The following is an 18,816-nucleotide window of genomic DNA, read 5'->3' as shown; positions in this document are numbered from 1 at the left end:
GCATCCCTTTCTCTGCCCGGTGCCAACTGAAATGGGTCCCTGCTCGCTGGGCAACTGATCTAATTACTGCATTACAGTACAGAAAAAGAACATGAAAACAAATGGCACCATCGCCATCATTTTACAAAAAGCACACCCTGTTCAGGCTTTCCAAAGAAGAGCTGCATTTGTCCATGGAAGGGAGCTCCTAGCTTCACAGCCCTATCAAAAATAAGCAAAATGGGGATAAGCAACTCTATTCTATTAGTAGAAAATAGGGAAAACAAATGACTGCTTACCTGCAGCAAAACCAAGGGTATGAGAAGCAAACAAATCAAGATAAAGCATGAAAAGAGAGAAGATGTGCAGACACTCACACCCAAAAGAGGGAGGCTGGGTTAATGAACAAGAATTAGAGCTGCTCAGCTATGAGCAGAGATTTGACCTAGTTGGTTCAACTGAAACCTGATGTGAACATCCACATGACTGATTTTAAAAAATCACTGAATATAACCTATTTAGAAAAAAAGAGATAGCTAAGGAAAAGGGGAGTTGCACTCTAGGTCAAAATAGCACTGGGTTTGACTCAGAAAAACATAATTCCTAATGCTTACGGGGAGGCATAGAAGCTGCATGGGATAATATCAACTATTAGCTGGTATATACTGCCTATTAGCAAGTCAGACTAGAAAATAGGGCATGCAACCTTTTAATAAATAAACAGAAAAAGAAGTGTCTGATGTGGAGGGCCTCCAGTTTCAGCTACGTGCAGTGAAAATCTCACACTAGCGATGCTAAAACATCCACCGAGCTTGGGAGTTTTATTGGTGGCAGCTTCGTAGCTCCAAAAGTGCTACATCCAACATGGGGAATCCTGTATCAGACTCTGGTTTGACAAAAAAAAATAAGCAGTTACAGAATTAAAAATCAGCACCTGCTTAAATCCAAGTGCTCCCGACTTAATTACATTTATGTCCATGCAGGAAGAAGTTCATGCTGGAAATGTGTGTACTGGATGGTTTAAAAACAGCGAATGCCACACAGCTGAAAACAAACCAGAAAATATGAAATGGTGACTAGAAACTGTCAGGGAGTATTTTAGTAGATGGCAACACAAGCACTCTTGTGAAAGGCCACAGTGTTCAATGACTTGCTTTTGTGAGCAGTGGAAAAACTCTGTTCTCCTGCAGCTTTGTGCTCCAGGGTTGCTTTATCCCTGTCAAATAAGATGCAGCTTCTGTCAGGCATTTTCCCTGTGACGAAGGCACCCCTAATGCGTGTCTCCTGATGCTGGGTAGTACACTTGAGCTCTTGCTCAAGGCTTTCACCCAATCTGGGCAATCGTTCGGGTCCCTAACCTCCACCCACATACCTGTTCTCATAAATATAGAGGAACATGATATGCTCGAGTCCTCTGCCTCCCTGTTAAACCCCACCGGGGCTGGGGTTCAAGGAGGGGCTGCCAGGCAGGCGGTGGCATAAGCCAGTTGCACTTAACGCACCAGACTAACAACCTTCCCCAGAGGAACCGCGTCCCAGCACGATGCTGCCATGTGGCAAACAGCACCGCGATGCACGGCATGCCACCTTCCTCCTCTGGCCCCTGGTTTTGCAGAAGATAACACACAGCGCTGTTGCCAGCTTTTCCCTTAGTTTAAAATGCAGAGGTCTCCAATCTATGGAAAGGTAACAAGAACCAGAAGTTTTCCAGTTTACATTCACATTATAGGTGCATGACTCAGTATACTGCAAAGTCAAGATTAGGAAAAGCCTCAGTCCACCACAAACCAGCTATTCTCCATCTTATTAGCATCTTGTCTAGTTCAACTGAGAATCAGCAACAGGCTAACACATCAATGTCACTCACACTGCTGTATAAAGCATGGTTGTTGAGAAGCATCTGCCATCTTATTAGCTGAATCCTATGCACCGAAAGAGGGTTTTATGACTGATTTAAGCTCTAAATAAACATTTACTTTCTTATTTTCATTCCCGCACACTGCCTTTTTTGTAAATGTTTGTGAATCGTTATCAGTTGCAGTTGGACTAGAAGATCGTTGCAGGTCCCTTCCAACTGAAATATTCTCTTCTCTTCTCTTCTATTCTAATTTTGCTATGTGGCAAATAAATACTTGATTTGCACCTAGCTTGGCCCTGGCTGAGCTAAGAGCAATTTCCCTTAGGGTGCTTTGCAACATAAAACCAGAGCAAGGGCTGCTCACGCCCCCCAGCCCAGCATCCCCAAACGTCAGAGAATCCCAAGGTCTGACATCTACTAGTCACCCTATGTAGACCATGATGAACATCTGCAACTGAATGCAAGGCCGCTGATCCCCATAGAGTCCAGAGCAGCCTCTATGAACCCCAACACCTGAACTGGAGTCAGGGGAGACTTTTGCATACCTCCCAGGAGCCCTTGCAAGCCAGAAAGTCACTGAGTGACCTGCCGACCCCCACGTGCTGCTCTTTCAGCTGCTGATGCCTGAAACGCGCAGCCACCACTGTCAGTATCTTGGCCAATCCCCTCAGAGCCACCGGCAACTGGCATGACAGAAGAGCCTGCAGGTAATGATCTCAGTCCAATATATATCAAAGAGATTTCTTCTGAGATAGCTTTACAGGACCAGACACACTGAGGGTTGAAAGATTTGAACGGGTCTCTTTCAAGTGATATAACTTGCTGAGAACATTTACGATCTTGAACTTCAAAGCATTAAAATCTCTTGGGGATAAGGGGTGTCCGATATCCATTCTGCCTCAGCGTCAGGGAAAATCTGTTTCCTCTATGATAGCAGAAAACTACATGGAAATCTTCCAGAGACAGAGTAGAAGCCACTTCTTGGTCGTGATGCAATTAGCTGCACGGCATGAGTGGAGCGGTACAGCTAGCCACTGAGAGCCAGGAGGGCACAAATGCAAAGCAGGAGCCCTGGCTCCACCATGCCTGGAAAAATGCTATCCCTGGGGTGAACGTGGAGCTATTAGAAAGGTCCACAGGATTTCTGATGCAGCATCTGTGTCTCTCTGGGCACTTAGGAAGTATCTGGAAGATATAAAGCACGGAGGACCAGTAGCTCTTCCAGTGTATGGGTGCAGTCAGCTCTGGACCATCAGTGCAGGTGAACAGCTGCCTCGGAGCCCCTGAGGAGAGCTGGAAGGAGAGGACGCAGCGGGCACCCCAGCCACTGGCCCCAAGGATACTGCCGAAGGGGAAGATGCTCAGCACAGCTGCCCAACTTCAGGACTTATTAAGCCCTCCGCCATTGAGCGTATCAAACTGCACATTAATTCAGGGGAGCGCTGGGGGTGGCCATGCTCGGGGGATGCTGCAGGCTGCTGCCTGCAGGGCTCCTCTCTTCTTTATTGCAGGACTTAGAAGGTCTGCAAGAAATGACGAAGAGCCCTGCCACAGAGATACGGCCCTGCGACCAATGCCACGGAGCACGTAGAGAAAGGGCGGCTGAAATGGGGATAAATGTCCTCAGAAGTCACAGTGAGGAGCGGGCTGACAGCCGTCCCTTCAATCTTATTTCCACCTAGCTGTTTGATGTGTGGCCTCTGTCTCCTTCCCAGGTCCAGCTGATTGCTGTGAGCAAGTCATTTATGCATGTTAAAAATCATATAATTTATAAAGGGTCATGACAATCTTGAAAATACCACAGACACCAGAAAGGCCAAGTATCATGGGTAGGGTACCCCAGCCAAGAAACAACTGCTCCCCTCTGCCTCCATCCACTTACATCTTATAACCGAGCTCTAGCAATTAAACGGTAAAAGAGCTGATTGCCACAGTCACATTTAACTAAAGACCTTTGTCCCAGTAAAGTTACCAGCATGAATTACTGTGTTGTATTTATGAAGTGCCAGCAAAGCCAAAAGATAAACCACAGCATGAAGCTAAGTAATTTTTATGGCACGTTGTTCGTGAAAGCTTATCTTGTAAATTTATGATTATAACCCCCCGCCTTGAGAGCCTCTCCGATTTTAATTGGCAGCAATACAATTTTTTGTTTAGGTTGTTAACTATTCCCTAAAGCAATGCAGAATCAAGCTACCTGCTCCTGACTTAGTCCTGCGACATGCACAGCACCTGCTTTGAGATGCCAAAATTGACAACAGAAACTTTCAGTAACAGTGACCATAATACAGTCAGGTTCAATCTGTTTGCAGGACTGGAAAAAACACACAAATACACATGACTACTATAATATTTAGATTTAAATGGGGAAAATAAAAATCAGAAAAAGTGAGAAAGTTTGTTAAAAAGAAATTAAAAGCAGTAGGTGGAAGGGTAAGAAAGAGAAGTTTCCATGCCATCTCTTAGCATATTAGGCCCACAGGCAGAACTTACACTATCAAGAAAGGGTTTAAGACATGGCCATAACAAGGCAACATAATTAAAGAGTGGAGCAAATAAGGCTACATTAGTAAAAGGATATCCTTCAAAAAGTAAAAATTGCATCTAGATGAGGAAAAAAACAAAAAAACCCACCAAATTTTGGCAAATTAAATTTAAAGCACTAATAAAGCATGCAAAAAAACCTTGTGAATTGGGCCAAAAAAAAAAAAAAAATTCTAAAACTTTAGAAATAGGAAATCTGCCAAAGAATCTGGAAAACTGAAAAAAGATTGAAACGCAACAGAAATATTTAAGGAATGAAAGACTGTAAAAGAAAAGATAAATCCAACCTTTGCCATGCTGTTTACTAAGGAGAAATTTATGAAGGTTGCCACACCAGAACCATTTCATATACAGGATTAGTCTGAAAAATCATCTCAGTAGGAGAAACATTAGGCTAAAAGTCTAGAAAGAAAGAAGGAAAAAAAGAAGTAAAAGATGGTGAAATAAGGGGAAGCCTTCTTGTGGGTTACTAACTGATCACAATTTAGGACGCCAAGGATAGAGGTAGATGGTCAGGTTTTCACAAGTAGAGTTGCAGGACCCTGCCATGGGATAAACGGGATATATTCATAAATGTCCTGGGAAAGAGGGGAGTAATGAAGGGTTTGCTGAGCCATACAAATTTATTCAGAGTATTCAAAGCTAAAACTGAATGCAAAGAGCTTTAGAAGGCTCTCCTGAAATGGATGTCTCGAAACGCCATGGCAGGTGAAATCCAAGGTCAAGAAATGCAGAGTAATGCACAGAAGATAAGACAACCATAGCCACGTGTAGTGGTGGGCTCTAAATGAGATATTGCCGCTCTGCAAAGAGTTCTTCAAGCCATTTTGGACAGTTCTCAGAAAATGTCAATTTAATGTTCATCAACAAATATAGAACGATCTACAAAAAAAATAGACAATTAAGTTATTTTGGGAAAAACGCATTCTGGAAAGCAATTCAAAGAGAAAAGCAGAGGCAGCCCATTCCCTTGACTTGCTTCTGGCTTTTTCCCTGCCCCGGAGAGTGGCACAAAGGTCTGGTTTTGCAAGGCTCCCTTTTGAGTTTCAGGCTTGATTCAGTCCAGGAGCTGGAGGGATTTCTGCAGCTGTTGGCCCGTTGTGGGTAAATGCTCTGACTTGGAGAGCAGTTTGCTGCTGGCAGGTAAAAAGGGGTCGATCTCAGGGGTCTGGCTCCACCAGGACAGCATTCACAGTCCTGTCCACAGCACCCACAGGTCCCCGTGCTTCTACAAAACCTCCAGCAGCAAGAAGTTGGTATTTGACCATTAAGAAGCTGGGAAGACTGCAGGGCCCTTTTTTTTTGGATGAGTTCCACCCATGCTCCAAAATTAAAAGCTGATGCAAAAAAAATGCATCATTATCCATCTCTGTGACAGCTTGAGTCAACCAAACTCAGCCCGGAATGAGGAACAACACTCATTCCAGGCATAAAAAATAGGAAGATCCATCAGAAAGAGAAGTGCTGTTAAAATGAGGCAGTAATAACATACCAGGAAGAAACTGGCTTGTATTTTTAGAAAAAGGAAAGAAAAACCCAGTTAGAACAGCAATTTCCAGGAGAGGAAATCAGACTACCATACTGTGGAGAGACAAACAGCTCCTGGTAACTGCAGCGAGCAGCAACAGAAAAATCCTGACTTTGCACGCCTATTTGTTTGAGCCCGGGCAAATGAAACACAAGACCTAATATATTTTTTTTTTTGTGTCTGTGTAGCATTTTTATCCATCCTGCAATTGTGTCTTTGCACCTCACAGCATTTTGGCCATCTCATAATTGTCCCTCTAACTCTTCCTCAGGCCATTTAGGTCCTTAATTTTTTTTTGTTGTTGTTGCCTCAGGTTACCAGGAGAGCTGACATCTAAGGTGTGGAAGAGCAATCAAGAGAAGAGCATTTGGGCAGGGACTGAGGAAACAGTGACCAACTCATGTGCTCCCCAAAAAGAGCTCCAAGTACTGTGTATGTAGAGGGGTACATGGTAAAACTGATGAGCCCACACTTTCCTGTAAGGAGGAGAGCTTCATGTCCAACGCGGCCAGATACCATTTGATGAAAACTTCACATCAGGTTGTAGTTGTCAGAAACACTTCTCAGCTGCAGAAGCTTCTCCATCCCCGATGTTCCCCACACCAGAACATGTGGTCCAATAATGTCTATTATTGGAGACAAGACCACGGTTGCAAGTGCCTGCTGGGGACGCTGCCCTGGGGCTGTCAGCCAACTGCCTTGCACAGGATGGCATCAAAATAGTTGTTTGTGTGTCTCAGATTTGCACTTTCTGGTTTTCAGAGATTTGATTTGGAAGCTCAAATGCAAATAGCAAACCAAACTCAGAATTAATTACATTTTTGTGTGTAAAACTTGCTATTCACAAGAGCAAAGAAAAAGCAAACCCGAAGAATAATACATTACCAATACTGTCAGAGGCACCATCAACTTCAATATTTCAAGCTGTTCAGTTTAAACGTACTTTTGAAATAGGAGAGTCTGAAATTCCTCTGCCAAATTCTTTAAAGGATCAAAGGAAAACACTTCTCCAGTGTCTGCAATTCTTTGAGGCGCCTTGTCCCTGCATGCATTTCCCTGCCGCACATACCTCAGACCAGAACATTTGTCCCCAAAGAGACTGACGCATCTGCATATTTGATGTATCTATCTGTCCTCATGGTCCCATTGAAAGGCTTAACTTGGCAGAAATGGAAGCAGGTAAAATTTAAGGCTGAGAAATTTACTTGATAAGTGAACTGGATTTTAGATATGTTGACAAGTAGAAGACATTTTATTGCTACCCAAAGCAGCTAGTTGATTTTGTTTGCACATTTCAAAGGAAAAGAAAGACATGATAATTTGTTGATTCAGAGTGTTTGGGACTGTATTTTTGGTTAATAATAAGTCAAAATTAAGTTGGTAATTATCAACATGGGCTGGATGAAACCAAGTTGTGTAGCCATCAGAAATCATATCCTAATCCATTAACCAGTGTACCTAGGAGATAATTTCAAGATGAGAAAGGCAGATAAAATAAAGTACAAAAGGGACAGTAAGGAGATACTTCTTCAGAGTTTTCTCCCAGAGCGATAATTTCTGGATATCTTATTTTTGCCAGGTTAAGGTAATCAATGGCATATAACGTAGTAACATGGACCATATTTCCCACTCAAACAAGAACTGATGTTCTGTCACAATTTTGGTGTAACCAGTCCAAACCAAGTCTAACAAAGTGGTAAACGGGCTCTACCTGCTCTGAAAATCACCACCATGAAAGGTTCAAGGGACAGCAAAGGACGACGTGCCTCCTCTGCTGCTGAGCTCTAGGTGGTAGGATCTCACCCAGAGGGTGGAGGGCAGGCTGGGGGTGTGCTTGCAGGACTAGCAGACTCAAAGATCTCCACTCTATATAAATGGAAACAACCCGTCTTTCCTTGCATGCTCCCCAGCTACAGGATTCCCAAGCAAAACAACCACAACAACTTGCAGACAGCGGGGAAAAGGAGAAGGCTTGGAAATTTCCACTCTTTGGGACTACAGAGCTGCCCTAAATACAAAGGGACAGTCGGGACAGATGCTGAACAGCAAGGACTGATTTACAGCGATGTAAGCAGAACTCAGCATCGCCTCCTCACGTACGCCGGCGTCGGGAGTATTTATGGAAAGCTACTGATGCTGCCTGGCCCCGACACAATGTGCTCTGGCACTATCTGCTGCAGACATCTCGCACGTTCATATCAGAGGAGACACAGCCCACGGATGTGTTTTGGGAGCAGCCTGACAGCAGTTTTCCCAACCTCCTAGGAGCCATTCCCAGCAGAGGATTAGAGGAGAGTGGAGAAGGTCCGCAGGGGCAGTGGTCCAATGGATCGCTACCAACACCTGCCTGGTCCATTGAGAAATCTTGCTACGAACAGGTAAAAAGAAACCCAAAATACAGTGGATTACCATCGGTGGGCAAAAGACAACAAAGCTGATGCACTTCCGAGGAAATATGGGAAAGATCTGCGCACTTCAAGGATAACATGTGGTTCGCTGCATCCTATTGCTGGTTCTACAAGGATCACATTAATGGGTCCCAAACTTGAGCCCCACAATGAGTCCCGAACTTGGAGTCAATAACAGAACAGAAGTTACTGTAGAAAAGGTACTGAAAAAGCATACAGCAAAATTAAAATGGAAAAAAAATGCATTACTCCATCCCGTAGACTTGGAGGTTATTGCCAAGCATGACGAGAACGGTTTAGGCTGTAATCACCTCGGATGCTTAAACTACATCAAACCCAGCTTGGCCAGGGCAACACAATGCTAGCATGTGTCCATGTCCAACTGCAGCACAGACGTACCTGGAAAGGCTTCAAATCATCAGTGTTTACTCTGGCAGTTAACTGGGAGTTTAGTGTTTAAAGGAAAAAAAAAAAAAAGAAAGAAAAAACCCAACCAAACAACAATTTGTCTCCCTAAGAAGATTAATAGGTGCATTTAAAGAAATCAGTCTGTAGGGTTAATGAGAAAGAGGCAGCAAAATCCTAAATGTGAGACCTCCTACAGTTTTTCAGTCCAGCTGTACAATCAAATAATAGTTTATGTAACTAGAATTGGAACAAAATAAATTAAAAGTAATTTCATGTTTCATCAAAGGAAAAAGTACAGTTCGGAGTCAACATGGAAAAAGGTCTAGATCAGCACTGCATTTTCCCCAAGCCTTTCATAAGCTTTATATTATCAGCTGATTTGTTTTTTTCACAAGAGGAAGGCAAATTACCAAGTCCCTTAAGAACTTATTATACATTTCCAAATTTCAACTATTCCTATTTTATAACTTCACATATCTGTAACTGAAATGTTTTCATTAGGAGATGAAAGAAAAAAAAAAAAAAACACGTTGCTTTTCCCAGGCTGCAATCTGTTTTTTCTGGTTAAAAAAAAAAAAAAAAAGAGTGGGTAACAGCTACAACATGTCAATCTTTGAAAGTAATTCCCACACACAATTTCATCCTTTCTCATGTACTAAATATGGCAAAATCTGTTCATACTCCTCATGTCTAGACTGATGAAGGAAGGACACAAGCTACCAACAGACTCTTTCTCCTACTGGGGAGCCCATGGCAGACCCAGTCAGGTCTCATGTGGGCTGGTGAGAGGGGCAGGACCCCTCTGAATCCATTTAATAGCTGAAGAAGACACATCTAACATTGACTTCATGCCCATGTACAACTTCCAAGGACAGAGCACCCTGAGACCATGTCAGAAGAGGTCACATACTCCAAGCATCTCCTAACAGAGCTCAAAATCCATAAATAAAGCCAAATTCCAAAACAAATCCCCACATTCACAACACTACAATCCTCATGAGAGCACCTCATGAGGTGCAAAGGGACGTCCACTGGAGCCAGGCTCTGAGCTTGGCATCAGCCTCACGTTCCTCTTGGCAATTGGAGAGGCCTGTGAGCCCCCATTGCCAGGAAAGACTCAAAACAGGCTAAAAAGCAATATTCTACTGGCAGGGAAGGAAAAAAAAAAAGAAAAAAGGTTCAAAGGCTACTCTCAGTTATTGACATCTGGCATCTGAAAGTCTCCCTACCCTGTAATACCTACATTGACGTCTGTACCTCAGGCACCCGGGGCCAGATGAAGGAGGGCATGCCAACCTCAAACACACCAGCTGGAACATTGAATTTTGTCACATCTGCACCAGGCAACATTTTGGTCCAAGGTGATATTTTTTTTTCTGCGGCCTTCAGAGGAGCTGTCAAATCCTCATGTGAAAGCTATTCAGCATGGGAAACTGCTTTGTCATGTCTGAGAAACCATGGTCCCTGGCAGGTCCCGGAGCCAAGTGAAGAACAGTTAGTCATTCCTGTTCAAAAAACTTCAACATTCAGCAACATTTCTCAAGCAGCACGGATGCATTTTCCCTTTGAGCCATACAGTATCTGCTTGCTCTAGGTTGCGTTATAATTGTCAAAAAGGGGGAAACCCTCTGAGAAGAGAGCAGGAGATGCTCTTCTCGTGGAGAGCAGCTAAGGATGCTCAGGCAGCAGAGGTTCAGATGACTTCAGGTGGGACAGGCAGCAAGTCACAGGCAGGAGATGACAGCCTGCACCTCACACGGGGGTTCAGAAGCTGCAGGACAGAAGTCACAGCACAGCACTGAAGCCTGAGCACAGAGAATGAGAAAACACTGAGAAACACAGGGATGGCCTCAACAGTCTTCAGGGAGGAGAGAAAGAGCTTCTCATGGGTCAGAGGAGCCTGCACAGAGCTTGCTACAAGTTGGGAAGTCACTGCGTAACCGTGATGCAGTGTCTTGGTGGCTTGGTGCCCATACCCTTCCTCACCTCCCGTACCACTTGCTGCCTGGCTGTGAACATGGAGGAGATGGGCATGGTGGACAAGGGTAGGACCATCACATCATCTCCAAAGGCTCAGCTTCAAGTCCTGACCCATGTACCAAGGGCTGCCCCTGCTGCGTCCCGGCCATGCAACATGCCCCATCATCTGGCTGCAGAACCAGAAATGGGTGAACATCCCAGTCACCATCGCTCCCCACTGCAAAACCAGCTGGCCAGGATGGCCCAAGTCCAAGTCTTCGAACATCCCTGGGCTTGAAGGTGTTGTTATCCCTCAGGAAAACATACAAGTTAAGCCACAGCTGCATGTCTCAAACACATGGACTACCAGAGGCAAATCAAAGCTGCATTTTTGCTTTGCAAAGTTGAGTATCTCATTTAAGATCTTAGTCGTTACCTTGTTAGTGGGACTATATGATGGGATGTCTAATGGTGTCTACCAGTGGGTAATGGCCCAGAGGTCTCCTCCAGTCCTGTGCTCCTACCTTTGCCCACCGGTACCTTACACACCCTGTTACAGTCACTTGGCTCTTGGGCAACTGAGCCCATCGTCACCAAGCACTAATGGTCCCCAAGTGGAGACGTCCATCTTGCTTGCTCTGGGGTAAAGGCTCTTCCTCACATCAGGAAGCGAGAGGAGGACAAGGGCAGGCTGCTGAAGCCACCTGTAAGCAATGGGTTTTCAAGAAGGACTGCTGCCGCAGGAAACACTAAGGACAGGGATCAGAGAAAGGATACGGATAGGGAAAGAAGAAAGGGACAGGCTGGGCAGGAGAGCATTTTTTTTTGTTGTAGCTCTTCTTAGAAGATGCCTAATACACTTTACCGCATTAAATACACATCCATTTTTCTTCTATAGACAATGACCTAGAAACACAACTAAATCATTTTTGACAAAAGAGAATGCACCAAACTATTTAATCACATCTTCCCAGGGAATAAAGCCAATATGAATGGTTAACTTGCTTTACATTGCAGAAACTATAGTTTTGGGCTGAAGGAGACTGTGTATTTTAGGAGGTGAAGCTTTTATTTAAGCTTTGTGTGATCATGTATCCCATTGCACCCTCTGCTAAACTGCTGCTACACTTATTTATGCTCACTGTTTTTATATATTGCATTGCCATTTGGCTAGGTTGGACCTCTAAACTCCATATTTTGGTTTGCCTTTGTCAGCCATCGTGATGATCTTTACCACCCTGTGCCAGAAGTCAGGCTGGCTACCATACCATCACTTCTCATCTCAAGCCAAACCATTACACTTTAAAAAAAAAAAGAGAGAAAACAAAACAAAACAAAACAAAAATTGCATTCAGACACAGCTTTTCTTGACTTGGTGGATGATGTTCCTTTGCCTCCGAGGAGCTCAGCATGGGCAGGGAGCTGCTGTCTCCTGCCCCATCAACCCGCTGTCTCCAGTCTGTTAACAGGGCCAGGGTCTATCTTCGATAGCAAACACGCATTAGTAAGATAGAAAAAGGCCAAAAGTCAGTGAGATACCATCACCAGTATATTTAAGTCATCTTTGACATTAAATATGAACAGAGTATGAGTGAGGACCCCCCCAGGAACATGCCTTCCAGCCTCACTGTAAAGCACAGGCCAGTGTTAATAGGATGCAATGACACTGCTCCCTCTTGTAGGCTCCTAAATAGCTCGTCTGAGGTGTTGGGTGCTCTCAGTGAGGGGCCAGCTCACTGTATTTATAAAAACTTTTCAGCGTCAGTGACATGAAAAGCAGTCCGGCATGCCCAGTGATGACTGACAGGCTGCACAGCAGCTCTTGGGGGTCACGCCAAAGCTCAGCACCTCCAGGCACTAAAAAAGACCAAAAAAACCTGTTCAGAAGAACAGTCGTGCCCATGGATTGATGCAAAAATAACAAATCTGTCATTCAAACAGACGTTTGAAAACACAGTGATGGCTCAACAGCAACGATCTCAATCTCAAGAAAATATGTGCAACACTCATAACAGTTTACAATGTGTGGGACCGGGATGACCATCAGCACTTGCTGTCACTCATCAGTCAAAAAAAAACCCGAGCAGCATCCAGGAGCAGCGGTGCTCATCAGCGAAGGCAACGTGATAATCTTATTTCTACATTTAGTGAAAAACCAGAACGCCATTGCCATGGAGCCCATTTCACCCTACTGAGCTACCCGGTTTTTGGAAATGGTGTTTGCAGCCTGACTGCCCGTCACATCCTTCCGAAGGTGCATCTCATACACTAGGAAATGAGTCTGATATTGCAACAGGATTACTAGCAACACCCTTGGCTGATGGTGTGCCATAGTGCCAGCCCCAGCCGGGGATTCAGTGAAGAGGACTGCACAGACAGGCAGGCTGCATTTTTCTGGCAAGTAGGTGTCCAGGTGCACATCGAGTATTCCCCAAACCAGTACAGACTGCAGGAATACGCCATGGCACTGAATACCTGTTTGCACTGAACTGGAAACATGATGGGAAGCATCAAATGTGTGCTCAATTCATGCAGCAGAGAAAAGAAATAGCTTTATTCAGTCGCATTGGAGAAGCAGCAGCCAGCCCACCGCGCTGCGCGGCACGACCCGCAGTGTGGAGGGACCCACCGGTCCCAGCGGATGTGGTCACTCGAGCTGCAGCACTGCTCCCGAACATCAGCAGAAGAGGCTGACCACCAGTACTCGGGATTTCAGGGCACAGAAAGCGGCCCTGACACAGCCGCAGCTGCACAAGAAGGAGCCAAAGAGTCCTCCAGCTTTTCAACCAGCATGAGCCAATGGAGGAAAGGAAATCAACCCTTCCAAATTCTTCCACACCTTTCTTCCTGAGCAGAAGCAGACAGCGTAGGTACATCGCGCAGCAAAAGCAAAGGGTAAAGAGGCATGCCTTCGGCACAGCATCCAGGTTGGTTTCAGCAGTGAGAAACCCCAACCTGTGAAGCGGATTGTAAATCTGTGTATTTGTTTTGGAAATAAAGGCATTAATATTTGATGCCAAACATTTTGAATATTGATGAGCACGTTCACAAAAGAGGTTTTGGAGTTACTTAAGCACCCAGAATTGCGCCATCTAAATTCAGTGGCCTAATGGCTGCTGTCAGAGCTATCAAAAGTATGTAAAACACCGCTTGCTAAAGGGAAGACGTGCTGCAGCTGACACCGCCTGCCCATCACGGGAGAGAAAGACGAATTGTAGCCCAGTGGGATATTTAACACAGCAAATATTTTGACTTGATCCGTCAAGTAAGCCATCTCATACTCCTCCTTTTACCTTTTATTTTGCTCACACAAGGTTTATCAGCTTGAAACGTTGCATATCTGTTCTTCCCCTCCTCGCTTAAACCCAGCCTCAGCCCCCTCCAAATCTCTTACACCAAACAAACTATTACTTACTAAAGGCAGGTGCATGGCAGGCTTTTCCAGAGTGCCAGTCCACAGTTCAGCAAAAGGCCAGGAAAAAGCTATTTTAATGTTTAAGGAAAAGGTTTTCCAGCGATGCCTCTGATGACAACGTCTCTGCACGGTCCTACTCAGGGCTCAGTCTCTTTGGGGCCAGCAGCGCATGGAAACAAATACAGAGCTGGCACTCCAGACAAGTGCGAGCCCTGTCCCTAGCTTGGTTTTCCATCACACAGTCTCATTTTATTTCTAGCACAGTCATATGAAAATGGACATTGACTGCTCATTTCTGCAAGCTTGTGAAAAGTGATTCATATATAAAAAGTGATGTATATACTTATTACCTATTATTGCTGTGGTGCGTATGGCAAGAAAACAAGCCAATACCCAGCAAATGAAAGTGAGCTACCAAAAGGGCAGAATGGAGCATCTGAACTGCACTAACGTTTTTTCTAAACTTGAGCTATTTTCTCTGATTTGGAGGAGTGCTTCTTTCAGTCCTGTTTCTACTATACCTACTACACCTGATTTTTTTACTTCAAGCCCCAACCCCTGCCAAACAAGTTGATGCTAAATGTATAGCAGGGTAAACAGGATCAACATTTGACTTGCCGTTTCCAGCCAAGTGAAGGCTTTGGGAGAGTGCTCATGGCACACGCCGGAGTTGCTGCCACTCAGTACTGGAAACTTCCCTTCCTGGTCACTTCAAGACCTTCAACTCACAGCAAGCCTACCTGGAGACTTGAGAAATGTTGGTGTATTCAGTAAAGTGGCTTCTTTATCACAGAAGGCAAAGGTCCCGGAGGTCTCTGCCGTAGGAGAAAGCTTCCTCCTGACCTTGAAGCCCAGCAGCCAGCCTGGCTGTTGGCAGCACAGATCTCCCAGGCTCCGGAGGAACAGCGATGCTAAAAGCACTGCTGCTCCCACCGACAGCCCGGGTATTTGTGGCCAGTCCTCAACACTTCCCAGGAGACCGACCCTCTTCCCCTCTCCCATCTTTCAGCCTTAGCTCATGCATCCAGGCATCAAAAAAAGTCTTTTACGAGCTCCGCGGCTGAGCAGCAGACAGACCGAAAACCTGAATGAACTGGGCATAAATCAGGCACAGGCAAATACAATTGGAAGCAGCAATAAAGTCTCTCTTCAGGATACCAGGAAAACCAGCCACCTAAAGCGCCGTGCCCCAAGCTATGTTTCTAAACTTGGGATCGTCCCTGCTCTGCCATCCAACCCCTTTTCATCAATCCATCAAGCTGCACCGTAAAATAAGTTTGTCCCGTGTGCTTAGGGGGTCTCTTTGGAAGAGCAGACGGGGACTCCACTGCCAGGCAGCTGGAAAGTTTTCAGTCTGAATGCATCCGCAACGAATTTGTATTCCTTTGATCCTACGGGTTAATAACGCTCCATCTTTTCATCTCCTCTCAGGCAACAGAGGCTCTGTTTGTCCGGGCAGACTAACAGCAACCCTTCCCTCCCTCCTCTGATTCAGCATCACCTGGCCCGAGTACCAGAGCTGGGCACAACCCCCCTAGGCGAGACTGTAGCAGCGCCTTGCACAAGGGTGAGGTCTTCCCATCTGCGCTGAAAATGCCTCGCCTGATGCAATCCTGCACCGAGTCTGCCTTTTTCAGAGCTGCGCCCCGCTGGCAGAGCCTAACCGAGCACCTCACACATCTTCCCTTCATCCTCCAGCACCTCTGCACCCCGGCTCCCCCAAAAGCTCCCCAAAAGGTCCCCAAAGCACGCAAGCAGAAAATCAAAGTTTATAAATATCCGTAGATGTTGCAACCCAGTGAGAAGATGTTACTTCTACAGGACGTTTTCTGTCCTCTGAAGTCTCTCCATAGTGTACACAGTTTCTTGAAAACGATTATTATGAATCTAAACACAAGACCCCGAAATCCAGCGTATCGCATATAAGGTATTCAGACTATTTCCCTGCATAACACAAAGCAAGTTGTGAAAAATTACACAGAAAAGCAACACTACTCTGGTTTTCATGGGCTTGCATACAGATTTAGGTTACTTAATTCAGAGAAAAAAAATAATTGCCCAGATATTGAGAGAAATTCACTTTCCTTTCCCTTGTCACTTGGGATTTCTGGTGTGGCACTTTTTGCACCACACACCCGCTGCTCAGTCAGCACGAGCCGTGCTTTGCTAAACCTTTTACAACATCTGGGCTATCTTATGTGCCCACTCCTGCATCTCACAAAGACGACTTTCTTTTTCAGGCCTGTTTTTTCCTTCATTTCCACTTTATTACCTTCAATTAAAATCCCTCAGTGTTATCTCAGCTCCCCACACCCCTCCTACACTCAGTTTTTAAACACCGGTACAGATCAGCATCTTCCCCATCCCACTGCCGCTCCACAGCAGCCTTTGTCGCCAGCCCGTGGAGCCCCGCACAGCCCACGTCTTTAATTGCGTTAATTAATTGCAAGGGAGGGCAGCTCCTCAGCGGCAGCAGCTCCCCAGGAGGGGCAGGAGCGTCAGCACAGTGTGCGAAGGCTCAGGCATGGCCAGCAAAACCAACCTGGTGTTTCTGGCAGGAGAGGAGTGAGGATGGGCAGTGCTGCAGGACTGTGCTCCTCCACCCTGCCAGCCCTCTGTGCTCTGGGACCCCCAAAGCCCCCAGGACCCCCAGTCCCAGTACCCAACAGCAAACGCAGACCCTGGCCAGCAATGGGGGAGCCCCGCAGCAGCGCCAAAAATGGGCAGAGACGGCAGATCTGCACAGCTCCCTCGGCTGATCTTGTTATGACAGCCTAAATAGCCATGTGGGTATTTAATTTTAAATTGTTATGAGCAGCCTATGAACAAGTTCTCGCTGGCAGAGTCCGAAGCAGAGGGGTTGGTGACTCTTTAGCAAGGGGAACTGGAAAAGCATAAAGGAAGATGGGCACAATTTCACTCGGGTATTTTTTCACACTCCCTGTGTAAAAGCTAATAGAGATTTTACAAAGAAAAGCCTGCCTGCAGCTCGGCTGCCCTGTAGGATCTCTGAATCCTGTCTGGATGTTAAGGTGCAGCCTGCCAGCAGCAATTGCAGCCTGCTGGCTGGGAATGAGAGGAAAGCACCGCCAGGCAAGACCGCAGCCTCCCGTTCGGGCTCCCACTTGCCTTTTCCCCATTCAAAGTAACGCGACTGGCAACACAAGCAGAGCTCATCGCTGCACAGGCGAGGCGGAGAGCCCAAGACGCCACCGCCTCAGACACGCACCGTAGGCAAACTGCCCACCAAGTCCCCCACATCCCTCCGTGCAACTTTCTGCTCCTCGTGTTTATTTTTCCAGATAGGATGATATTTTAGGATCGGCTTTTTTTTTTTTTTTTTTTTTAAGGAATATCTCCAATCCCACACCCACTTCCGAAGCATCTCCCTCCCGGCTGGCGCTGCCGGGCAGAGGGAGAGCGGCTCGGCGCGGTTCCCCGCGAGGTTTTGCACCGATGACTCCTGACAGGGCTGCACGTCCCTCCTGTTACATAACGACCTTCCCTGTTTGGTGCCGGCTCCAGTTGGGGTGGCCGTGGTCAGGGTGGCCACATTTGGGTGGCCACGTTAGGGGTGGCCGCGTTCGGGGTGGCTGCACGCCCTGGTGCTGTTAGCCACGTGCTGCCAGGCGCCGTCCCCCCACCCTGACCAGACCCCCAACCCCGAACCACATCCCTCCCTCCCCCTAACCCCACTCCCCCAGCAGCTGCCCCAGCCCTCGCTGCCGGACTTCTACCAACTGGGCAGCACCCACCTTTCTCCTGCCCCCAAAACACCACGCTCCTCACCGAGGGCACGCCGTCCCTTTCCCGCACCCAGCCCCAAGCCACACTCTGGCCTTCCCCCAGAACCCACGGGTGTCCCTGAGCTGCCAGCTCCCCTGGGGCTGCGCCCTCCAGCAGTGACCTGCCTTGGGTGCCTCCGTCTTCCCCCTAAGCCCCATCCACCTCCCTCGCCTGCCCGCACCCCCTGCCTGCACCCTGGTCTCCCATCAGTTTGTACCCCTTCATGCCCCTCTCTTACCCCACCTGCCTGCGTTTGCCTGCACGCGCCCCGCAGACCTGCGCCCAGCTCCTGCCTGCGGGCCCCCGGCCGCCCCCTGCACCCCAACCCGCTCCCTGCGACCCGCGCCCGCCACACCCGAAACACCGGTGCCCCAAACCCCCCACCAGTGCACCGGCACCCAGCTCTGCCCCACGCATCTGCCCGCACCCCCCGCTCCGCCCCTGCACCCACCCACGACCCCACAGCCCGCCCGCTCCCGCACCCCGCCTGCTCCCGCGCCCACGGCCCCCCCGCCGCCCGCCTGCCCCCCACCTCCCCCGCGCCCCATGCACCCCGCACCCCCGCGCCCTGCCTGCCCCTGCCCCCGCGCCCTGCCTGCCCCTGCCCCTGCCCCTGCCCCTGCCCCCGCGCCCTGCCTGCCCCTGCCCCTGCCCCTGCCCCCGCGCCCTGCCTGCCCCTGCCCCTGCCCCTGCCCCTGCCCCCGCGCCCTGCCTGCCCCTGCCCCTGCCCCTGCCCCAGCGCCCCCCCGCGCTCTGACCTGGGCCCGGGCGCGCTGCCCGGGAGCTGTCCGCCGCCGCCCGGTGCTGAAGGCGGCTTGGCGGCGGAGGCGGGCGGCGGCGGCGGGGCCCCGGTGGCGGCAGCGGCGGCGGCGGCGGCGGGCGGCAGCTGCCCGTCGTCGCCGCCGCCCTCCAGGCTGGCCTCGTTGCCCAT

The 18,816-nt window shown here is 47.8% G+C and overlaps 1 protein-coding gene across 1 annotated transcript in view; it reads right to left on the bottom strand.

Moving 5' to 3' along the window:
• Nucleotides 1-18,816, bottom strand: part of BSN (bassoon presynaptic cytomatrix protein) — a gene marked incomplete at both ends in the record, with an annotated part of 92,833 nt that extends 74,017 nt beyond the window's left edge. The window contains one exon of the mRNA XM_082321504.1: nucleotides 18,644-18,816. Within this exon, the coding sequence (XP_082177630.1) occupies nucleotides 18,644-18,816 (173 nt within the window). The remainder of the gene's footprint in view (nucleotides 1-18,643) is intronic.

Source organism: Platalea leucorodia (assembly GCF_965183815.1).
Source record: "Platalea leucorodia genome assembly, chromosome: 9".
Taxonomy (NCBI): Eukaryota; Metazoa; Chordata; class Aves; order Pelecaniformes; family Threskiornithidae; genus Platalea; species Platalea leucorodia.
The sequence above is the reverse complement of the archived record's forward strand: the minus strand, read 5'-3'. Positions and strand labels throughout refer to the sequence as shown.